Below are 25,783 nucleotides of genomic sequence, written 5' to 3' on the forward strand. Positions count from 1 at the left end.
GACTATTTAACCAACAACTAATTATGGCATGCTATTTCCCTTAAGATAATAATATTGAAATATTTTTAAACTAATAAATTTATTTATTTGAGTGACAGAGGGAGAGAAAGACGTAGATAGAGAATGGGCACACCAGGGCCTCTAGCTACTGCAAACGAACTCCAGATGCATGTGCCAGTATGTGCATCTGGCTTACGTGGGAATCTAACCTGTGTCCTTAGGCAAGCAAGCACCTTAACAACTAAGCAATCTTTCCAGCCCCAATAACACTGAAATATTGATATGTATCTAAACCAACAACTTCCAATTAATAGTTTCTTATATAGGCCAAAAATTGTATAATTGAGAAAAACAGACTTTTAAGGTAAATAACAGTAATAAAACTTCATACCAGCATTTAACTGTAAGTAATAGCCAAAAGAAATTATATTTATATTAAAACAAGGATGGAAATATTACTTACTTCTAAGTATAAGAAAATATGATATTCTTAAACATCAACATGAGAAATTAATAACAATAAAAGGTGAAAATGAATTAGTTTACAATAAAATCAAAGTTGACTATTTAAGTTTATTTAAAATATAACTGAATTTTCTAAATAGTTATCCAGAGACAATTTAAGAATGAAACCTAAGATGATATACAAGCAGAGTTACAGAAATAAGCTAGAGACATATACCTTTAAATATAATGGAATAGTATACATGAGTATAACATTTCATTTCACAACATGTATGAAGCAGATAATTTCACATGAAACATCTATCATTGATTTATCATGGGGAATAATAAGCAGGGGAGAAAAATGGTTATGACATGAAAATCTACACAAATGAATTAATATCATTTATTTTAACTTGTATGAGTTCTAGTAAACTGATAGAGAGAAGGAGAGGGAGAGTGAAGAAGAGAAAAAGGGAAGAAAGAGAGAGATACACAGAGAGAGGTGGAGATCTGGCTAACCTGGAAACACTTATGACAGTTTTAATGAAGGAAAAAGCATTATAGGCGTCTAAGTAGAGGTCAAGAATGCCGCAAAGCATCTTAAAGCTTACCAGAGAGCGTTTCACAATAAAATAAATGTCCAATCTAAAATACTTCTGATTCCAAGATTGTGAAACACAAGTCCAGAGCACAGGAACTGATGGAGAGGTATTTACCTAACCACTTTGGTAGACATAAGACTAGCAACAACATCTCCAAGTCAGACACAACTCTTTTTAAAAAGAATGCATTTTGATACTACAGACTGTGTTACTATAGAAAACTGACACAAAAATACCATTAGGTTTTACTCGGTATTTTACCTGAATAAATGTCAACTGTAAACTTTTGAAAGCACAAGTAGCCAAAGAACCACATAAAAGATCAATATCGAATATCAGGTGGCTATAGCTACTTGGGCTTACATCTGGGTCCTCTATTCTGTTCCACTGATCTACATGTCTGTTTTTGTGCCAGTACCATGCTGTTTTTGTTACTATGGCTCTGTAGTATAGGTTAAAATCAGGTATGGTGATACCACCAGCCTCTTTTTTGTTTCTCAGTATTATTTTAGATATTCGAGATTTTTTGTGATTCCAAATGAATTTTTGGATTGTTTTTTCTATTTCCATTCCAAGCCTTTGGAATTTTGATAGGGATTGCATTAAATGTGTAGATTGCTTTAGGTAAGATTGCCATTTGCACAATATTGATTCTTCCAATCCAGGAACAAGGGATGTTTCTCCACTTTCTAGTGTCTTCTGCAATTTCTCGCTTGAGTGTTTTAAAGTTCTCATTGTATAGATTCTTTACTTCCTTGGTTAGGTTTATTCCAAGGTACTTTATTTTTTTTTGATGCAATTGTGAATGGGAGTGATTCTCTGATTTCATCCTCTGTGTGTTTGTTGTTAGCATATACGAAGGCTACTGATTTCTGTGTATTTATTTTGTATCCTGCTACATTGCTGTAGGTTTTGATCAGCTCTAACAGCTTGCTAGTAGAGTCTTTAGGGTCCTTTATGTATAGAATCATGTCATCTGCAAATAATGATAACTTGATTTCTTCCTTTCCAATTTGTATCCCTTTTATGTGTGTCTCTTGCCTTATTGCTATGGCTAAGACTTCCAAAACTATATTAAATAAAAGTGGGGACAGTGGACACCCTTGTCTTGTTCCTGATTTTAGTGGAAAAGCTTCCAGTTTTTCCCCATTTAGTAATATGTTTAGTAATATGTTGGCTGTAGGCTTGTCATAAATAGCCAAATATAGCCAAAAATACTCATTGGAGAAGAGACAGCCTCTTCAGCAAATGGTGTTTTGAAAACTGGATATATATCTGCAGAAAGATGAAAATAGATTCTTCTCTCTCGCCATACACAAGAATTAAGTCCCAATGGATTAAAGACCTTAACATCAGACCGGAAACTCTGAAACTGCTAGAGGAAAAAGTAGGGGAAACCCTTCAACATATTGGTCTTGGCAAAGACTTTCTGAATACAACCCCAATTGCTCAGGCAATAAAACCACAGATTAACCACTGGGACCTAATGAAATTACAAAGATTTTGCACTGCAAAGGACACAGTGAAAAAAGCAAAGAGGCAATCTACAGAATGGGAAAAAATCTTCGCCAGCTATATATCTGATAGAGGATTAATATCTAGGATATACAAAAAACTCAAACAGTTAAATAATAAGGAATCAAACAAGCCAATCAAAATATGGGCTATGGAGCTAAATAGAGAGTTCTCAAAGGAAGAAATATGAATGGCATATAAGCATCTAAAAAAATGTTCTACGTCACTAGTCATCAGGGAAATGCAGATTAAAACTACATTGAGATTCCATCTCACTCCTGTCAGATTGGCCACCATCATGAAAACAAATGATCATAAATGTTGGCGGGGATGTGGAAAAAAAGGAACGCTTCTGCACTGCTGGTAGGAATGCAATCTGGTCCAGCCATTGTGGAAATCAGTGTGGAGGTTCCTAAAACAGCTAGAGATTGATCTACCATATGACCCAGCTATAGCACTCCTAGGCATATATCCAAAGGACTCATCTCCTTTCCTTAGAAGTATGTGCTCAACCATGTTTATTGGTGCTCAATTTATAATAGCTGGGAAATGGAACCAGCCTAGATGTCTCTCAACAGATGAGTGGATAATGAAGATGTGGCACGTTTATACAATGGAGTTCTACTCAGCGGTAAAGCAAAATGAAGTTATGAAATTTGCAGAAAAATGGATGGACCTGGAAAGTATTATACTAAGTGAGGTAACCCAGGCCCAGAAATCCAAGCGCCACATGTTCTCTCTCATATGTGGATCCTAGCTACAGATGACTGGGCTTCTGCGTGAGAATGAAAATACGTAGTAGCAGAGGCCAGTAAGTTAAGAAGGAGACATAAAGGGTAGAGAAAGGAAGGGAGGAGGATACTTAATAGGTTGATATTGTATATATGTAATTACAATGATTGTAATGGGGAGGTAATATGATGGAGAATGGAATTTCAAATGGGAAAGTGTGGGGGTGGGGAGGGAGGGAATTACCATGGGATATATTTTATAATCATGGAAAATGTTAATAAAAATTAAAAAAAGATCAATATCACCAATTAGTAGTTGTTCACATTCTAAACATTCACTACTAACTAAATAGCTTGTGGAATATGGCTTTACTAACAATAGCCATAAAACTATAAAATGTATCCATATATCAAAACAGTTTGTTTTACATCCAAGGAAGCTTTAGTAATGTGTACTAAATAAATAAATAATTCTCTTCATCCCTAATATTTCTGCCTGATGACAGGACATGAATCTTCTACTGTGAATAGATGTTAATTGCGCTATTAACCAGCCCATAAGTTCAAAGCATTATTAATCAATAACAATAATTGGCAGTGACAGATTCTACTACAACTATTGCAAATGTGCAAACATATCCAGTGTCACATTGAGAAACCCAAATGGTGGACTTGTCCTTTGATATATAAATTTATAGTAATAACAATGAATAAAAGCTTATGTCTGAGAAAATAAGAGCCTCTTCAAAAATAATTTTGAGTGATGATAAAGATTCATTGTCACTAGAAAAAGAAAGAACTGATTATGAGGTTTGACCAATTAGCTAATATCTTTAATAAGGCATTACTTTTAACATTCATTTTGTAGATCCTTGTACTTGGAATATATGTAAGTTTTTGTGGCACACAAATACCCACATATATACAAATTCTACAATAATATTGAAACACATAAAGAAAAATACATACAAGTTTTTAAAGATTAAATTAAAAACATTAGTAAATTATTGACATGGAACACTGCAGTGAATGGAAGATTACTTACTGGAAAGATATGAACATTGGAAGGCCAGACTGAAGCATGATTATATATCTAATAAAGTGATACTCTGAATATATAAAATGATCTAGAAACAGATGATTTGAAAATATTTTGGAAATTAGAACAAAGGTGACAAAGTGAACCTGGACACAAACAGATGGAAGATCAAATATTAAAAATGACCTGATTTACAGTATTGAATGTTACAGTAGAGGAATTAGAAGTTAATAAATACAGTGGTTTAAACACTTTTTAGAAAATATAAGAAAATGTCCCCTACCAACTCATCATTCGCACATTTTAGTGATAAAGCAAGCATCAAAACACATGAGCTTCTTTTGACACATACTTATTATCAAAAGGGTATATTACATCTGGGCCGGAGAGGTGGGTTAGCAGTTAAGGCACCTGCCAGCAAAGCCTCAGGACCTAGGTTCAAGTCTCCAAAGCCCACATAAGTCAGATGCACATGGTAGTGTATGGTCTGGAGTTTGTTTTCAGTGGCTGGAGGCCCTAGTGTGCCCATTCTCCCTCTCTTTCTCTCTCTCATAAATAAAAACAAATATTAAAAAGTAAAGCATATGCTTTGTAAGTTTTTTTCTTGTTAAATTATCAAAAAAGGTACGTTATCAATAAAGCAAAGCTTAACACTTATAGATTGTGACTGGACATTTAGTATCATTTGGGAAAATCCTAAAATATGAAGCCAGATATCAGCCTCTTTCAAATAAATCCAGTATATTGAGATGGTATCCCATTCATTTGTGATAGCTACATTATGTTTTGTTGATGATAAAGAACTTAGACACTGGAAACCATAGCATTAAATATAGACTTATGTATCCAGAAGTTTTACTCATTGTATTTATATTGGGATGCATGAATATTCAGGCTTTGCAAAGAAATAAAGATAAAGATATATATCTTTGCTCCTCCATTGATAAAAGGTAGGGACTTGGTATCTCATTTCTACCTTTGGCCATATCTTATATAAACCCTGAATTTAAAATTATTCCCAACCTGAATATTTCTAGTTATACCCATGATGGTCAACAATGTCAAGATATTTTAGTAGTATTTATTTATTAGCAAGGAGAGAGAGGAGGGGGGGAGAGAATGGGCCTGCCAAGGTCTTCAGCTGCTGCAAGTGAACTCCAGATGCATGTGTACCTTTGTGTATCTGGCTTTACGTGGGTACTAGGGAACCAAACCCACATTGTTAGGCTTTGCAGGCAATTGCCTTAACTGCTGATCCATCAATGAAAGATTTATGAAGTACATTAATCTAAAACTAAATGGCTAGTATTAAGAAAAAACATAAAGAAAGTCAGAATATGGAGGAATTGGCATTAAAGAAAACACTAAAACTGAAGTCAAAATAAAAGATTTAAAGAACTTACTTCCTAATGAATTGTGATACAAACCCTAATTTCAAAACTAAGTGAAGCAGAACTAAAATACATGATGAATATTACATTTAGGCGTGCCTGGACTCACGACATTTCTGTCTTGTTTCCTTGCCATGTTTGGCTTTGACGTTTTCTGCTGGGAAGAAATATTTCTCTGCAAACTTCTTGCTGATATCACTTAACTCCTATCACTTTCAGCGTTAAGCCTATTCCTTTACCTCCTCTTCCCAGTATTTCTACTATTTCATCTCTGCTCTGCAGTTTACATGGTATAACCACCTGTCTCTCCACTCCCATTCTTTTTTCTCTGCTCTGTCCTGCCCCTCTAGGTAGAACTCAGCAGTCTGTCTCTTGCGGGCTTGGCCTTTGGTGTCTCAGTACCTTACCTGGTTTTAATATCTCATAACCAGAGGCAGAACTCCACTTTCCATTGCTGACAGGCCATGTATGCGTGTTAGTGGTTTGTATGTGCACCGGTGTCTCTGAGAACCCTCTATAAAGATGCCAGCATGTAATACACACTTGGTACCAAAGGATCTATGGGTCTCCAACCAGGTGTGGCAATTATCATTTCCCAAGTGCATTCTAACACTCCACTGAAACTAGCCCAAACCACCTATTTACATCTCTCTTTCATTTGAGGTGCTCATTATTATGGAAAATTATACCCTTTGTGCAGTATACAATGTACAACATGTACACTGTTGTATAAAGGGAAATAAAATCCATGAAATGCAGCATTTATAGAAAATTATATGGTGGTTCTTCTAAAAACTAACTATAATAATCCTATGTGGTTCCATTGTCTTACTTCTGACTCTATTTTCAAAGATAACACAGCTACTATGTTGATGAGATACCTGCAACCCAATGTTCACCACAGCACTGCTCATGCTAACATTACTGATAATTCACTTGTGCTACGTTTTACATGGGTACTTGGGATCAGAGCCCAGGAACTCATGTTTATGCAGAAATTGCTTTATTCACTGAGCCTCATGTCCGTCCCCAATTAAAATAATTTGAGAATAAAACAAGGTATTTTAGAAGAGTGAAAAGGAAATGAAAACACCACATACTTCAATGTGGCTATTATTATTATTATTATTTTTTTTTTTTGAGGTAGGGTCTCACTGTGGCCTGGGCTGACCTGGAATTCACTATGCAATCTCAAGCTGGCCTCAAACTCATGGTGAACCTCCTACCTCTGCCTCCTGAGTGCTAGGATTAAAGGTGTGCGCCACCATGCCTGGCTCAATGTGGCTATTATTAACAATTGTTTCTCAGGTCCTTGTCTCTACATGTGTATTCTTTCTTGGAAAGGGCATCAAATATATGGGCAATTCTTTTATTTTAATTAATTAATGAATGAATTTAATAGAGAAGGGGGTGGGGAGAGAGAAAGAGAATGGGAGGGAGAGAATGGGTGCTCCAGGGCCTCCAGCCACTGAAAATGAACTCTAGATGCATATGTTCCCTTGTGTATCTGGCTAATGTGGGTCCTAGGGAATTGAACCTGAGTCCTCTGGCTTTGCAGGCAAATGCCTTAACTGCTAAGTCATCCCTGCAGCCTCATTTTTTCTTTTTTAAAAAGATTAAAAACTTTATTAAAAATATATACACATTCCCCTCCCAGCCAAAGTCTTTTGTTCCCCACTCCCCTCCATTCAACTTCTACATTTTCTTACTATTCCCTCTCCTATATTGATATCTTTTGTCTATTTTTTTTCTCTCTCTCTCTCTTTTTGGTTTTTCAAGGTAGGGTTTCACTCAGGCCCAGGCTATATCCTGGAATTCACAATGTAGTCTCTGGGTAGCCTCAAACCCATGGTGATCTTCCTACCTCTGCCTCCTAAATGCTGGGATTAAAGGCGTGCGCCACCATGCCTGGCTGTTTTTTCTTTTTGTGGCCTCCTCTATCATCCATGACAATCTTTTGGGCCCATTATTATACAGGTTCTTTGCAGATAACAACAACCACTGTGAGATTGTGATTGCAATGACCCCTTTACGTCATCATTCCAAAGTCCTTTTACCCGTTTGGCTATTAACACTCTCTTCATCACATCTTCTGCAATATATATATATATATATATATATATATATATATATATATATATATATATATATATATATTGGAGGGTGTGACAGAGATGTTTCATTAAGTGTTGAACACTAAACTGTCTCTTCTTCTCAATGCTTTGATGAGGTTTGAGTCTTCCCGGCAGTAATTGACATCTGAAGAGACTTTACAAAGCAACATTAGGAGCAGTACTAATTTAGAGGGCCATTTGGTGGACATAATGCAATCACATATCCAAACAACAGTAGTAACTCCCCCACTAAGGTCTGTGACCCTCCCAGACATGGGCTTTTAAGTAGGTTTTCAGTATCAGGCATGAATTGTCTCTCATGTAGCAGGCCTCCAATTGAATTAGAGAATGATTTGATGCCCACATATCAGATGTTCCACCATTGAACTAGTGGTTGTATTTTGTCTGGGTAGCCAGTTGTGGAGCTTGGTTCCATTGCTGGCTAAGGCTACTGGTGGCTTTTCACCCCCAGCAGACTGTATAGCACCTTCCAGCACTATGACCTTTAGTCAACAGGGAGGAGTCGTCCAATACAATTCTAGCTTGATTTCTCAGTGTCCTACGCCCATACCATGTGGTATCTTCAGCAATAGGGTCTTACTATCTAATTCTGGTGGGCAACCAAGAGCTTTGACAATAGCCTGTATTGTTTAGAGGAGCTCAGGGACCTTAATGACCAACAATTCAGTAGGAGGTATCCCAACCCTGGCACTGAATTTTTTTGCAATAACCTGTGCCTTCTGGGCACAGAATTTATAACCCCACAAGGTGCTTTTGCTCAATTTCTCTCTCTTAACATGTATATATGTTTAATTTGGTAATAACAAAGTGGGTTTTCATATTGCTCATTTATAGCCTCATTAATTTTATTAATCACCTTCTACTCACTCTTTTCCTTCAATTATCCCTCCTGACCATACTTAGACCATTTCACCCCCGATATGCCCCTCTTCTACTTATTTATCTGCTACCTCATTATCTTATCTGTTCTAGCTTCCTGGTCTCTACTGGTGACTATTACAACTACTCAGAAATCTAAACATTGGAAGTTAGGATCCATATTTGTGAGAGAACTACGCAGCATTTGTCTTTCTGATCCCAGGTTACCTCACTTAGATAATCTTTTCCAGATCCACCTATTTCCCAACTATTGTGAATAGAGCAGTTTAGATATTGGTGAGCATGTATCCCTGTGGCAAAGTGTAGTCTTCAGGATACATGCACAGGAGTGCTGTAGCTGGGTCATATGGTAGGCCTACTTTCAGCTGTGTCAGAAACATCCACACTGTTTTCCACACTGGTAGTACCAGTTTACATTCCCTCCAGCAGGGGATAAGGGTTCCTCTTTTCCCACATCCTCCCCAGCATTTGCTGTTACTAGATTTCTTGATGATATCCTTTTTGACTGGAGTATGATGGAACTGCAAAGTAGTTTCAATTTGCATTTCATTGCTGGCTAAAGATGTTGAACATATTTTAAAATACTAAGTGGTCATTTGTATTTCTTCAGTTGTTTTTTTCTTTCTTTATTTTCTTTATTATTATTATTTTTTGAGGCAAGGCCAACAGGCTGGCCTTTTTTTTTTTTTAAATGAAAGAGAAGGAGAGGAGAAAGAGAGAGAGAACTGGCATGCCAGGACCTAGAGCCACTGCAACTGAGTCCCAGACACGGGAGTCCCCTTGTGCCCATGTGCGACCTCGTGTGCTTGCCTTACTGTGTGTTTTACTTATGTGGGACCTGGACAGTTGAATATCAATCCTCAGTCTGCACAGGCAAGTACCTTAATTGCTAAGCCATCTCTACAATCCTCTTTCTTTTTTACGTAAAGTTTTATCTTTATTTTTCACATCTTTATATGCTGTGAATATTGTGGTTAAGTGGCACACAATATGGACTTGTGCATTGATTTACCTGATTTTAGTATTTGAAGTAATTTTTATTTTATTATTATAAATAATGACTTACATATATGTTTTACACAGTTTTTTAAAAATTTTTTTTTTTTTATTTTTTATTTATTTATTTATTTATTTATTTGAGAGCGACAGGCACAGAGAGAAAGACGGATAGAGGGAGAGAGAGAGAATGGGCACGCCAGGGCTTCCAGCCTCTGCAAACGAACTCCAGACGCGTGCGCCCCCCTGTGCATCTGGCTAACGTGGGACCTGGGGAACCGAGCCTCGAACCGGGGTCCTTAGGCTTCACAGGCAATCGCTTTAACCGCCAAGCCATCGCCCCAGCCCTAAAAAATTATATTTTTATAGAGATATTTCCAGATGGGGGAGGATGGAGATTTTATATATATATATAGACATGATTCCTAGTCTCCCAGCAACTATTAACTACTCTGTGAGGTATGGGTTTTTATGAACTCCTTTCCAATCCATAATGAAATCCTGACAGACTTAAACTTGTGCAGGAAATCACAGGTGCTGTGAATTCAAGAGTGTAAATGCATATATTTTAACTGGTTGGTGCAAATTTCTGTGATCCTTTTACACAGTGTATTGACTACTACCTTGGGCTGAGGGAGTGTCTCAGTGGATAAAGTGCTTTCTTTGCAAGCAGGAGAACTGAGTTTCCATCTCTAGCACTCATGTGAATGCTTGATGGTGCTCCTATGTAGTCTCAGTAATGGGGATATGGGACAGAGGATCATTGATCATGCTAGGAAAGCAAAATTAGAAGGTACTGGCATTGATCTCTTGTTCCATACAAAGTACACACATGTACACATTCACATGCACATATACTCACACATACAAATAGGTATACACACTTGCACAGACACATTCCCATAAATTACTACCTTACTAAACTATAGAATATGATATTATTAAAAAATATTTATTGTATAAGTAAATAAAAATATTTTCTTCTTTTGATAACATAGATCAACAGAATCTAAACTATATCACACTTTTCAGAATACCTGCTCTGGGTATTCTGAATTTTTCTGCTTTTTCTGGACAGTGCCAACTATGAGGTAGCCTATCACAGAGATGACATTTTGGTGATAGATAAAGGTGCTGGAAAGTTTGTTTTCTAGGTCAACAGCATAGGAATATTGGTGATAATGTGATTCTTGGCTCAAGGGTCTTTCCCACAACATCCATGAATCACCCTGTCCCTGATCTGCCTGGTTCCAACTCCATAGATGATGGGGTTGAGCATGGGAGGAACAAGAAGATAGAAATTAGCAAACATGATGTGTACAAGTTGGGGGACGTGATGCCCAAAGCGATGGGTGAGAAAAGTGAAGAGGGCTGGGATATAGAAAGCCAAGATAACACAGACATGGGAAGCACATGTACCAAATGCTTTGAAGCGGGCTTCACCTGATGGCAGCTGCAACACCGCTCTCAAGATCATCACATAGGATACACTGATGACAATTACATCAAATCCAACTACAGAGAAGGCCGCAAAGAGTCCATACCCACGGTTGACTCTGGTGTCAGCACACACCAACTTGAGCACAGCCATGTGCTCGCAGTACGACTGGGGAATGACATTGTTGGGGCAGAAGGGCATGCCGGAGATCATGAAGCAGAAGGGGCTTACCAACACCAATCCTCTCACCATCACAGCTGCCCCCAGTTTGATCACTACAGAGGTGGTCAGGATACTGGAGTGTCGGAGGGGGAAGCAGATGGCCACATAGCGGTCCAAGGCCATAGTCATGAGCACCCCGGACTCCACAGATGAAAAGGTGTGGATGAAGAAGACCTGGATGAGGCAGGCATGATACTCGATCTCATGAGCATGAAACCAGAGTATGGCCAGCATTTTAGGCTGGGTGGAGGAGGAAAGGACCAGATCTGTGACAGCCAGCATCGCCAGGAAGAGGTACATGGGCTCGTGCAGGCTGTGGTCCGTTCGGATTATATGCAAGATGGTGATGTTTCCAGCTACGGCTACAGCATACATGACAAGAAATGGAAAGGCGATCCAAAAGTGGTACTTCTCCAAGGCTGGGATTCCAAGCAAGATGAAGAGCACCGGATGAGAAGAGTTGTTCCCTGTAGCCAGCGTGGGTGGATGCATACTATGTTGTTGTTTTTTTTTTCTAGAGAAGGTAATCTATTTTCTGCAGATGGTAACAGTCAAAGGGATATTTATTAGTTTTAAATCTTTCGAATGATTCAATTGAGTTTTTTGTTAAACCAAAATAATTTCTACTTTTATAATTTATACATTGCAGCATAGAAAAATACAACTCATTTCTATTATTCACACTGATCATCCAACCAGGGACTAAGTTTTATAAAACTGGTATTTTTTTTTCATGGCAGTAAATTATACTACCAGAAATGTTTTGAAAGTAATTTTAGTTTTGTCTATTTTTTTATGAGTAACTCAGTCTTGCCCATGTCCTTTCCATTACTCTATTAGTAATACTTTGGGGCAGGAAGGCAGCAGAGTTTAAAGGACCATATCTCTTTAATTATGTTAAATTAGCTTTAAATTAAGGAGAGTTCTCAAGAGGGTTTAGGACTGACTGACAAGTTGCCCTTCTGTAGTTACATGTGGTACTGCAGTGTGTGCATCCTCCTAGATTAGAAGTAAGCAGATTTCTTCCTCGAAAGCTCAGCTCACAGCTACTTCCCTTTTTGTAAGCAGTGACACTGTATTACAGCTGACCAGCTGACTGGCACAGCCTTTGTGGTGTAGAAATAGCTGTAGCGAATGCATGTGGGCAAATGTGTCAGTGTCTTCCAGGAGGACTTCATTTGGAATTCAGTACTGGTCTTCAGGATGTAAGATGTCACATAGGACAAATTTTACATGAAGTTAGTTTTGAAATATTTTTTTTTGTCCCTATCACATCCAAGCCTAGTACAAAGTAGGAGTTTAATGTACCTTCCCAAGGGAATAACAAATAGAATGGCTAAACATGTCTTAAATGTCCCAACAGAGCTCACTTTATCCTACTTTGAGCCAAACACAGAACAGTTGGTGTTTCTTTCTCATTGTAGAGGTTGTCCTGTGCCAGTATAACTTAAGAGCCCCCCCCTTTTCTGTCTGTGCTTGATGTACATGGATCTCAAGTTTACTTGACTTCCACTGAGGAAGGCAGTCTTCCTCAGCATGAATTGTTCAGAGACTCTCCCTTGGTTTTTGTTCCTCAGTTTTTCTCTACTTAGTCTTGCTGTACTGAGTCTTGGTTTGCAAACCTTAGTCAAAAAAAAAAGATTCAAAATATCTAATACCAATGAACAAGTCAGCTATAGGAACTAACACATATTTCATTTTTCCAAGCAAAATTTTTCCAAAATTAGCTTTTAAAGATACCAAAGGTGGGCCTGGAGAGATGGCTCAGCCTGCAAAGCCTAAGGATTGGGGTTTGATTCTCTAATGCCCACATAAAGACAGATGCATATATCTGGAATTTGCAGTGGTTAGTGTTTATGGCACACCCATTCTCTACTTGCCTCTTTCTCTCTATATCAAATAAATAAATATATAAAAATTATTTAAAAATGAAAAAAGATAGCAAATATGTCTAGCATCTATAAAGGATACTAAATATGCCAAACATTGTTTTGATTTCTGCATATTTATAATAGTTTGAGAGAAATGTAGCCCAGATTTCACATTCTAAGTTGAAAACTTTGCTGTCCTATATAGATAATGGCTGTAAGTTTGCTCAAAGCAAATAGTGATAAAAGGGCACAGCGTGAATTCCCCAACACTTAGCATCTGGAATAGGGATTTGCACATTGTCTTCTTTTCTCTGGTCTGATCTTCTCAGCCTTAAATGACCTGTTTGAGGCAGGCTTCCTCCATACCTGGCTCTGGCTCCTTATATGCCATTTTAGTTCTTTGATCCTCAGCCACTGAGTCTCATAGCCAGTCAGGAAAACACAGAGACCATCCTCATCCCTGTACAGGCTGAGGGCAAGGGACTGGCTAGAAGTACCACTTCTCACTGTGAATGTTGATCTTCAGTGGGCTGTAGAATGGATTGCCAACTTTTATATGATCATGAATTATGCACAGTTATAATTATTTCTTCTAATTCATGCCATGCCTCAGCTCCCTCAACTTACCATGAGAAGAACAGAATGTAGAGTCATCAAAAGACTTATCTATGTTCACATCTCTATCTTTAGTAAACCACCACATAGCCAGAGCTCCTGATAGCTCACACCACTGCCTTACCTGGTAATAAAGGAATGGGATAATCTCCCACGAGCCCTCTTCCAGGCAAGCAGATATTGCACCACACTGTTAAAAGGCTGATATGAAGGGGCTTACACAAATGTATACTGTAATTAGAGATCCATGTGTGTTTGCACCCAGGACCACTGATTCTTTAGTGGGTTGAGATCTCTGGACTAAGCCTTAGGCTTTGCTGGGCATGTGCTGTTTTCTCTAAGAGAACATTTTTATGGACTTTTTAATGCAAAATTACCATGCTCTATGTTCCCTCTAAGTCACTATTAAATATGCTCTTTTATTCTATCTTTCACAGACTGTTATTGTGATCACAGCACATATTGAAAGATGAAATTGAGTCATATGTTTTGGGAGCATTATATCCAGGATAATCATATTTTAAGTGTCTGATTCTCTTTTCTTGTCCCCCCAAAGAAACTCCAACTTATAAAATGTGTGTGTTGAATTTGTTTGAGAAAATTTACTTATAAGAACTATATCCTCAGCCGGGCTTGGTGCTGCATGCCTTTAATCCCAGCACTCTAGAGGCAGAGGTAGGAGGATTGCCAAGAGTTCAAGGTCACCCTGAAATTATATAGTGAATCCCAGGTCAGCCTGGGCCAGAGAGAGATCCTACCTTGAAAAACCAAAAACAAACAAACAACAACAATAATAAAAAAGAACTATGTCCTCAAACTGGGTAGGGATCAGCTTTTAATATTGATTTGGAATTCAATGTAGCTATAGTATCTACTGGCAATATTCAATCTTCACTGTTCTACCAACCAACATGGTGGATTATTTGCATCCATAACTAGCAATTTTTTTGAACCTTAAAAGAAATGTAAAATACAAAATAAGATCTCGCTAAACAACAGCCTGAGGGAAACTTAGACTATTTTCTCACTTTAGAGTATCTACAGCTGAGTTGTAGAGCTACGTAATGGAGTGCACTAGGACTCAGTGCAGTGTCCTCCAGGATGCCTGGGGTGGGGGGCAGTCCTCCTACCTTCGCAGGTCTCTCTGGAGGGCACAGAGGAAATCTTCATTCTCTTTCCCCATCACAGGGATAGTCAGTGCTCTTGGATGTGGAACTCGAGCTCGCTGGGATGCGCATGCATTGTCCTGCCTGCCAGTTTCTTATGAGACACTGTGAGTCCCACTGCTCTCTAGGAAGGACGCAGGAGCCCATGGCACAGGAATTCCTCACCCTGAAGACTTCTCTTTTATTGACCCAGATGAACATGAATACAAGCAGTTCTAATAAGCCATCATGTTTCAGTTTTTGGCAGAGACCTTAGATGAGGGCCTATTTGAATAATTATGCTGGCATTTTCTTCCCCTTGAGAGTTAATTCTCTGTCCCTTCCTAAGTCTTACTGTCTCATATTGTTATTGGCTTTCTCTGAGATTGGGTACTGAAGTTCGAGAATATTAACCCCTCACTTTCCTCTCTTCTCAGTACACATGAATGTAAAGGCGGAGGATTTGAATTCAGGCAGATGCACTGTGATTACCTGAGTGTGAGCCACGCTTACCTACATTGTTTTGTTAATCTGTCAATGTGAAGTGTGTGAATAAATATGGTGTAAGGAGGTGAATTTCAGTGCTCAAGTATACTGTTTATATGTAGATGTATGAATAGTTATTTGCTTCATTGCTACATTATTAGTGTGATACCATTAATTCCTGAATTAATGGTCACTGAATGCATGTGCTTTGCAATCACATGTGTCTAGCTCCACACTGATGGTGTGAGATGGCACAGTAGTGCACATACATGAGTATGTATATGAAATGCATGTGTGCCAGAAAATATACTGGTGCTTTAGCATATGCTGGGGAATGTGTGGTTGTATGACCTTCCTCCTTCTGGGTTGGTGAGCATCCTGAGAAGAAAAACAATTCTGATGGAGTTTCTATCATAATCATTTTTCAACTTTCTGAAGATAGAAGGACCTCTTCACTTTACAGGAACAGTGAAATCCTACACAGACACTCTTTCCCATGACTTTTATGTGGGCCCTTGTGGTTTTACCTTATTTATTGTTATCAGCATATACTGAACTTTTAAAACTGTGAGAGGAGGGCTGGAGAGAGATGGCTTAGTGGTTAAGCGCTTGCCTGTGAAGCCTAAGGACCCCAGTTCGAGGCTTGATTCCCCAGGACCTACGTTAGCCAGATGCACAAGGAGGTGCACACTTCTGGAGTTCGTTTGCAATGGCTGGGAGCCCTGGCAAGCCCATTTTCTCTCTCTCTCTCTCTCTTTCTCTTTCTGTTGCTCTCAAATAATAAAAGTAAACAAAAAATTACTTTATATAAAAAAAAACTGTGAGAGGAAAGTAAGAACACAGCTTTTAAAAACAAAAGGAATGGTGTCTCATGCCTATAATACCAGGCATATGTCTCACAAAATATAAAAACCAGTATACATTTTTACATTTTAAAGTAAAAGAATAATGCAAAATCTGAAAATGTTATCAAAGTATGTCATTGAAGAATCCAGGTTCATAGAAAGTATTCAGGATTAAATAAGTCTGTAGATTAATCTGACATTATATAATGAAATTTGTGTTTGTCTTTGGTGGAAAATTATTTTTTGCTATTTCTCTTAAGCACACAGTCAATATGATGAAAACAGAAGGTCATCTTTTCTCCCACCCCATTTTTAGATTGTTCAGGAAGTCTTTTCCCATTCCTATATCATGGATTGTTGCAAATTTAGTTTCTAAGGAGAATGTGACATGGAGGGGTAGGACTGTGTTTCCTCACCTTCTGACTCTTCTCCACTCCAAAATTCCATGCAAATCACAGTCCATCTTCCAATGGCATTGCCAGCCTATCAGTGTCATCATGCCCTACCTCTTGCCATGTCTCAGCAGTGGCTACTGGAACCATGTACACTTTACCCCCTCCATGCATTTTTCATGTTATCAAAAATAATACCAGGTGTGCAGGAGAAAGCCATATTTTTTAATTTGGACATGAAATAAACCAGTGACTTTGAGGAGCAGGTTTCTTTCTTACAGTTATCTCATTTTAAAAGAGTTTGTATTCCTAGCATTCAGTCTTTCTGGGGGTGGGAATTTTCTCAGGCATTCTTTCCATTGTTTTAATGTAAAGCAGCTGGGACATCTTCCTTAAGATTGCTACAGTGTTTGATAATATCAGCTTCAGCAACCAGTCTCTGTACCAGTAAGTTTAAACTTGCTTGAATTTTTCCAACATTAAATCTTAGACCTCTCAATTCCATCTCTTTAGCCAAGCACACCAGTGCATTACAAAATTGACCTTGGCCAGCCTCTTTGGACATGGGTGGTAGAATGCTGCAAGCCCTTATGCCAGTAGCCTAGTTCCCACAAAGTTTTCTGCCCTCTTTCTTTCCTGGTAGAAAGTTCTTAAGTGAAGCCTCCAAATACAATTCTCTCTGCACTTAGCATTTTCAAACTCTCACAAGAATAGCCCAAAACTCTTGGCTTGCCACTCCAGAAGGTGTCTTCAGTTGCAAGTACCAAGTCCATGTCCATTCCTCCAAAAGTAATGACCCAAAGACCAAAATTTACAATGTCAGATTCATCTCATCCACAACTATACCCCACTCCTGGTACTAATTCTATAACAGATAGCTTCACAACTCTGGGATGAACCTATAGACCAGATACAGCTTATTGGATGAAGAAAAGATTTATTGAAGCTTACAGATTCAGGGGAAGTTCCATAATGGCAGAAAAAGTTGGCCTCCTTTCACAGGACCAAGGAGAGAGAGAGGCCACCACCAAAAATCAAACAAGCAAGCACACTTTAGGAACTCTAGGCAAAGTTCAATTACTTTGTATATCTTTAGACTGGAATTTCAAATTTATCCAAATTTAGCCTCATACCTTAGGTCTGGACATTAGTACCCACCCCCAGTGACAAGTGCGTCAGCCAGGTGGCTGGAGATCCAAATTACAAGCTTTTAATAAACTTCTGAATCAATTGGGAGTTATTCATTCAAACCACCATAGTTATTATTGTAAATCCAGCAGCTAGTTACTATAAACTTGAAGCTACATCATCCTGTGATTATTAGATTACAAGGGTAGTGAAAGTGGGAGAAAAGATTGTTGAGAATACTGAAATGACTTTTTTATTTTTGAATTTCTTTGTATAAAATATCATTCTTTTAGTGCATGACTTCTAGGACACTCAGATAAAGGACCTTAGCAGCTATTTTTCCATTGCAGTTGACATTCATGACATCACTGTCCCTCACTACACACAAAAAAATACAAAGGAATTATAAGAATAAAACTTGATTATATAAAATGACCTATATTTGCCTATGAGTTGGTTATTCAAAAAGGCTCAAAATCAATATCAGAATGTGAATAACATAAAAAGATAATTCACAAAATTTATATTTAAAACATTAAACACCAAGAAAATGGATGAAAGTTATTTTTTAAAAGACTCTTCATGGACTAGGAGACAAAATAATCATACACATGATAGATATTCTTTTTCATTATTAGGGGAATTTAAAATGAAATAAAATGAGATAGTTCTCTCAAAATTGATGAGAATTTAAAAATACTAATATGTAAGAAAGGAAGAATTCTTTTCTTTTATAAACTTATTTTTATTTATTTGCTTGAGGGGGGGGGGGAGAGAGAGAGAGAGAGAGAGAGAGAGAGAGGGAGAGAAAGAGAGAGGGAGAGAATGGGTGCCCCAGGGCCTCCAGCCATTGCAAACGAACTCCAGATGCATGTGCTCCCTAATGCATCTGGCTTATGTGGGTCCTGGAGAGTTGAACAGGGATCCTTTGACTTTGTAGGCAAATGCCTTAACCACTAAGCAATCTCTCCATCCTAGAAAGCACTCTTTTCTAGATATAAAATTTGAATTCATATAGTCTTTTGTGAAAGGGTCATAATTGTAAAATTTAAAAATTTATGTTCTTTTAGAGCTAGTAACAATGTTTCAGATATTCACCTTAGAGAAACATTAGCTTAAGTACACATAGGCAGTTGCACAGGGATTTTTATTGAAGCATTGTTTGGAGTGTCATAAACACACAGAATTTTAGTACTCATTAATAGGAAACAGTTGAATAAAAGATAATCCATCTACACTATCAAGTGTCATGGATTTGTGACTAAATTACAATACAAAGTTGAGTTGGAAGGATTTCCACTCTTAGAAAACTGACAAATAAATGTAGAATATTATTCAACAATTGTGTTGTAAACAAGATGAAATCTTTATATGTGTGTATTAGTAATTATAATAATGTAAAATCAGTAAATTAAGCATGTTTACCAAATGAAACTGCAGTGACACTTAGTTTACTTTGCTCCCCACCACCACACCAACAATCCTTACTGTACTGCTCAGCGGTCATTGTGGGTCCAGAACTCTTCTTGCTCTGGGCACAGTTGACAGGGTTGATTCCCCAGGCTGTGGACTTTGCTCAGGCCTTCACCATGGCTCTTATTCTGGAAAGCAGGCTGAAGAGGAGGAGCTCCTGGGGAGTAGTTCCCATAGGCTAAACCTCACTGAAAAGCCACGTTGAAGTCTCTGCACATACTTCCCTCGTTAACACTACTAAGTGCATTGAGGACCACATTGAACAGAGCAACTTGTGCATCGAAGCTCAAAGTCATTATACAAGTAAGCTTGGTGCACCCACTGTGACTTTGGATGCACCATAGTACTGCTCAGGGAGAGTTAAGACTGATGATTCTGTACTCAGTGTATAAAATTCCACTTAGGAAAGACATTGAATACACACACATATATACATGCACGTGCATACAAAGGGAGGAAGAAAGAGGTGAAGGTGAGAGGAGGGGGGAGAGAGAGAATGAGATGTGCTCTGAGGCTCAAAAAGGCCTTAGACTCACAAGGTGGCTCAGGATGGCCTTGAACTCATTCCAGCTGCTTGAGATTCCTGGGTACTAGGATGGCAGGCGTACACCACCATGTGCAGCAATCAACACATCGTTACTAATGTTCATTAAAAACTTAATAATGGGGCTGGAGAGATGGCTTAGTGGTTAAGGCACTTGCCTACAAAGCCAAAAGACCCAGGTTCGATTCGCCAGGACCCATGTAAGCCAGATGCACAAGAGGGCACACACATCTGGAGTTCATTTGCGGTAGCTGGAGGCCCTGGTGTGCCTTCTCCTTTTCTCTCTCTCTCTCTCCCAGCCTATTTCTCTCTCTGTCTCTCTTAAATAAATAAAATTAAAAAAAACTTTACAATTCCTTGATAATGATTGTTTAGATGTTGGAATTTAAGGTGATTTAATTTGTTTTTGAATTACATAACATTTTAACCACAGATAAGCATCTATTCAGAAAATTCATTTAGCATGTTGAAAACTAAAGGATGAAAAGTATCCAGTTGCCCTTTGTCCAGGTTGATGAGTCAGATGGCCTCTTCTTGGTGTGGAGAGCAAGAAAGAGTCTCAGCACACCCTCCTTTTTCCGCTCATCCCCGAGGGCCAGTGACAATACTTCCCATGGTAGAACATTAGGAGGAAGGTGCTCCATCCAACTGGGCATGATGACTGCTTTCTGTCACATTAGCTGTTCAACTCCTCCACCTTCTAATGAAGGGATTAACACCACCCCACCTGGCTGGTTGGGACAAGACAGAAACCACTGGGTTCTAATGCCCTTGACAGGTAGTGACATCGTGGGCGGGGTCCCTTCCTCTCTCCGAGGCTTTGGAGTTTTTCTTCTGCATACATGGGCACACACATGGGCAGCTGCACTCATGCCTAGGGAGGTGAGGACCTGAGCCACCTTGCCATGCTGTGCCGCATTTCCCTCTCGGTCAGGGAGGCCTTTGAACCCGAGAACATTCTACCTCCAAGGGCAGAGGGGCAGCTCCCTCACTGAGCGCAGCCCACTTTCCTGGGCAGCGCCCTCTTTAGTATCTTTCCCCTCACCTCCCTCATCTTGACGCTGTAGAGAACCGGGTTCAGCAGCGGAGGGAGCAGAAAGTGGACGTAGGAGAGGAGGGTGCGCGCAGGCCGAGGGATGGGCAGCTTGAACCGGTTGAGGAGCGCCAGCAGAACCATGGGCGTGTAGAAGAGAAGGACGGCGGAGAGGTGGGCAGCGCAGGTCTGAGCAGCCTTCCAGCGGTCCTCACCGGAGCCCACACCCTGCAACACCCGGACAATCAGGCCGTAGGAGAAGAAAATGAGCAGAGGGTCTACTGCCATGGCCGACAGAACCACGCCGAGGCTGTAGACGGCGCTCGGTGCGCCCGGGCAGGCGAGGCGAGCCATATCTGGGTGCAGGCAGTACGAGTGGGTCAGGACCTGGGGGCGGCAGTAGGACATGTGGGCCAGGAGGAAGGGCAGGGGCAGGTGGAGACCCAGGCTTCGAAAAGCGATGGCCAGGCCGATCTTGCAGGTGACTCCGTGGGTGAGGAGCGCTGGGTAGCGGAGAGGGCTGCAGATGGCCAGGGCCCGATCGAAGGCCATGGCGAGCAAGACGGAGGACTCCATGACGGAGAAGACGTGGACAAAGAACATCTGGAGGAGACAGGCCGAGGCAGGGACGGCGTGAGCGTTGGCAAAGGCCAGGCCCAGCAGGCTGGGCATCAGCGCTGTGGCCAAGCCCATGTCGGACACGCTTAGCAGGAAGAGAAAGAAGTACATTGGGCGGTGGAGGGTGGGCTCCAGGGCGATTATCCAGAGGATTGTACCGTTGCCGAGGGCAGAGCAAAGGTAGATGGCGACGAGAGGAATCGCCCACCACGATGGTGTAGCCTCCAGGCCAGGCAGGCCCACCAGCAGGAAGGTGGGAGCCATTGAAGTGCTGCTGCTGTTGACCGCTGCCTGAGCCGAAAGCGCTGGCATGGCTACGCGGGTCACACTTTCAACTCTGGAACCTGAAAAGTCATTAGAAACATTGACTTGTTATTTACATGAAATCATTGCACTGGGTTCCCTATAGCAGCCTGGCTCTCCCGTCTCCCTCCGTGCGGGGTTCTGACCCGCGTGTTACCCTCGGAGCACAGACACATTCCAGGTGTCCCTGCACGTCTGTCTATTCCTTGTCTTGGAGCCTTTCGAGCCCGTGTTCCCAGAGTTCTCTCGTCACGCGCTTTTTACTGCGCTCCTTTGACCCTGACACTCTTCTGTAGTTTTCCATAATCTAACTCCCTCATTTGGTATACACCCGAGAAGAGCTGTACTCCATCTTTACTTCTTTTTCTCTCACCAGCAGACTGACCGTCTTCTGTGATGCCTTAATAAGGCCCTAAGCAATTACTTAGAAAAGTTTAAGAGTATAAGCTCTGCAATAAAGAGTTAATAATTTTATATGAGGCACAATAGTTTTCAAACTGAAAAATCAATATAAAAATAAGAAATACTCGGGAGGCAGAGGTAGGAGGATTGCCATGAGTTCGAGGCCACCCTGAGATTACATAGTGAATTCCAGGTCAGCCTGGGCTAGACTGAGACCCTATCTCGAAAAGACCAAAAAAAAAAAAAAAAAAAAAAAAAAAAAAAGAAATATCTTAATCCAGTAAAAAAGAAGAGGAATTTAAAAAATCATTTTTTGGATGAATGAATAAGACTGATAAGTCTATTCCTCCCCAAAGCAGCTGTAAAGTGGGCAAACTGTAGATGCCAACCATTTCAGCACTCTGCAAGCCAACCAATAATGGCATAACTATAATCACTGAGCTGTGGGAAATGACAGTCAAGTTCATGGCATTTGTGTCTAAAGCTGTTCTCGTCACCCCACACCTCCAGCCTACCTCGAAAAATGACAACAACAACAAAATAAAATAAAAATAAATAAAAAACAAAAAAACTGTGGACTGATGGGCAAAGCCAGTGGCTGGGTTCCAGTTTTCTGGAGGAACTCCTTTGGCTTGAGGATCGTCAGTTAGCATGGCTGTCTTGATGAAGATCAGACAGGATGGGCAATGTTTTACCATGCAGAGTTTGTGATCCTCAAGCTGTTGGCCAGAGAGAAATAACATATACCATGACGAGTACAGTTAATAATAATAATGATATTATTTGCACTTGAAATTTTCTGGGAAAGTAGATCTTAAGCATTGTCACCATGCTATATGTATATTGGATACCTATGTAAGGTCATAGACGTGTTCATTCATTCATTTGATTATGCTGATCATCTCACAATACATATTCATATCCAAAATATCACCCAGTGGGGCAGGGGAGGTGGCACAGGAGGTAGAGTGTTTGTTATGTAATCGTGAAGACTTGAGTTTAGATCCCTATTACCAACACCAAAACCAAACATGATGGTGTTCACCTGTAACCCCAGCACTGCAGAGGCAAACTCTAGCTAGTCTAGCTAAACCAGTGAGCTCTGGGTTCAGTGTGAGAGCCTGTCTCAAAGAATAAAGTGGAGAGTGACCGAGGAAGACAAAAAATGTTGACCTCCGGCCTCCACATGCATGCACACAGACATACTTACATGCCCCCACACACATATAAGAATACATGTACACATGCAAAAAGCATATTGTATACATTAGATATACAGCATGAAATTCTTATTTATCAATTATACAACCCAAATGATGAAAATTTTGTTCATATAGTAGATTTTCAAATTAATAAAACTAAATCTAAAAAACATGCACTATTGGGCTGGAGAGATGGCTTAGTGGTTCAGCGCTTGCCTGTGAAGCCTAAGGACCCTGGTTGGAGGCTTGATTCCCCAGGACCCATGTAAGCCAAATGCACAAGGTGGCACATTCATCTGGAGTTCATTTGTAGTGATTGGAGATCCTAGCATGCCCATTCTCTCACTCTGTCAAATAAATAAATAAAAATAAACAAAAATGCAGTATTATCCAAAATTTGATAGAAAAAAAGCTTCAATAAGGTCAATAGAGGTGAAGTGATTAAATAGCAGCAAAAGTTTAAAAATATTTAGGTTGACTTAAACAAAAAATAAAGGGGAAGTACAAATTATTAAAGTCAAATGTGAGATAATACTCTCAACTGAAAATATTATTGAACAAAAATTACTATGCATATACCTATTTGCTAACATAGCTATATGCAAACAGGTTAGGCAACTTAGATAAAACAGAGAAGACACAAATTAGGCTGAATAAATGCAGAAAGAAAGTCATTTACTAATTAAAAGTGTTTCCACAAAAGAAAAACTATAGGTCTCATACAGTTTGAGTGGTAAAGTATAGCATCTATTAACAAAGAAGAAATATGCCAGAAACTGATCAAGCTGTTTAAAAACTGAAGATTTGGACTTCCGGTCAAGATGGTGACCGCCTAGCTGCACTGCAAACCCAGGGGAAAGAAAGGCAGACCAAATGGCTGAACCTTCACCAGGCCCTTACAGGAAACACCTGAACCACAAGACACTGGAGAGGGTAAGATCAAGTCTAACCTAAATCTTCTATATCTTCCCTCCTTCCCTCTTCCTCTCCCTCTCTCTCTCATCTCTCTAACTCTTGTATATTAGTTATCTTTTTCCTCATTTTCTTAGTGGGCACTGACCTGTAACTCCCAGTACCAGCATGGGGCTATCATCCACAATGAGCTTTTGATCAGAGAAACCTACAAGGTTTCTTAAAAGAATGACAGATTTCTGTCAGAGTACTTGATGACCCACCAAAGGTTAGTGGTAAGACCCTATTGCTGAAGACACCATATGCAGCTGACATGTAAAATGGAACGGCATGCCTGGAAGCCATGAGAGAGTCAGTCCCCAGACAGTCAGCGTGTCTAGTGGCGACTGGGGGAAATGACCAATATCTGTCCAAGCAACACATGGTCTCACCTAGTTAGCAGCAAATAACCTGTTGTGATGCCCACACAAGTGTAATAGTGGCACACAGCCATGGTGGGGAACCAACTGCTCTTGATTTGGCTAAGTGATCCCCTCAGTGGTATGGGATTCATAGCTGGAGATGGGAAACAAGTCAGAACCATATCCAAACATAAGCCCACTCTCCAATATCCAGCTACCATCAATCATGGGCTACAAAAGGGCCTACACCTATTAAATTCTCTATTAAAAAAAGTAAGGGATATCACATTTGTCCTGGTGCTAACTTACTCTCCGCTGGAGAATCTGCTTCTCTTTTTCAGATAGATGCAGATCCTAAGGAGCAAGCCACCCCATCATACCTCAAAAGGACCCCAGCTGAAACTAAGAAAAATTGGTGAAACAAGCAAGGGTGCTGTTTTCCTGATGAACCAGATACCAGCACAAGGGGGAAGGAGACCAACACAGAGAAAAATCAACTCCTACCAAATCAGAGAGCCAGAGCCTCAGAGGCCCCCAACACCTCATCACTGAAGCAGACCAAAAATGAACCGAACATGGCTCAGGGAAATTTTGCAGAAGAGGGGGTGGAAAGAATGTCAGAGGCATATGTTGGGTCATGATATGCAGAGACATTTATCTTACCCATAACTGTGGGCTAACTCCACAATGCATGACCCATATACCTCAATAAGGAGGGGCCAATGGGAAGGGGGTAGGTCACGGATGAGCCTAATAATGGTACCAAACTGCCTGTATTTGCTGAATACAAAACTTAAAAAAAAACCCAAAACTGAAGAGTTTATAAGCCCCAACTCAGTCTGGTAATATAGTGTGCTCTTGTTTCTAAGGCCAGACAAAAATATTAGAGAAAGAAAACCAAAGGAAAAAAAATATTCCTGTATTAGCAAATAAGTGTCTTAACTGCTGAGCCATCTCTCCAGCCCATATTTTTGTATTTTATTTGCCACTGAACAATCGAATTCTGCATATTAATAAG

The 25,783-nt window shown here is 39.8% G+C and overlaps 2 protein-coding genes across 2 annotated transcripts; both read right to left on the minus strand.

The window, feature by feature from the left end:
* Positions 1–10,930: 10,930 nt before the first annotated feature.
* On the minus strand, positions 10,931–11,887 carry LOC101594318 (olfactory receptor 52R1). Its single transcript, XM_004650746.2, has one exon. It carries the CDS (start codon positions 11,885–11,887, stop codon positions 10,931–10,933), a length of 957 nt encoding a protein of 318 aa, XP_004650803.2.
* Positions 11,888–20,882: 8,995 nt separating this feature from the next.
* Positions 20,883–21,857, minus strand: LOC101600589 (olfactory receptor 51S1). The gene has a single exon (XM_004650968.2). The coding sequence runs from the start codon at positions 21,855–21,857 to the stop codon at positions 20,883–20,885; it is 975 nt and encodes a 324-aa protein (XP_004651025.2).
* Positions 21,858–25,783: the final 3,926 nt, after the last annotated feature.

This window comes from Jaculus jaculus, chromosome 3 (genome assembly GCF_020740685.1).
Source record: "Jaculus jaculus isolate mJacJac1 chromosome 3, mJacJac1.mat.Y.cur, whole genome shotgun sequence".
Taxonomy (NCBI): Eukaryota; Metazoa; Chordata; class Mammalia; order Rodentia; family Dipodidae; genus Jaculus; species Jaculus jaculus.

What these genes read in the sequence shown, in the direction of transcription:
- LOC101594318 (XM_004650746.2), bottom strand. Translation starts at nt 11,887, where the DNA reads ATGCATCCACCCACGCTGGCTACAGGGAACAACTCTTCTCATCCGGTG.
- LOC101600589 (XM_004650968.2), bottom strand. Translation starts at nt 21,857, where the DNA reads ATGCCAGCGCTTTCGGCTCAGGCAGCGGTCAACAGCAGCAGCACTTCA.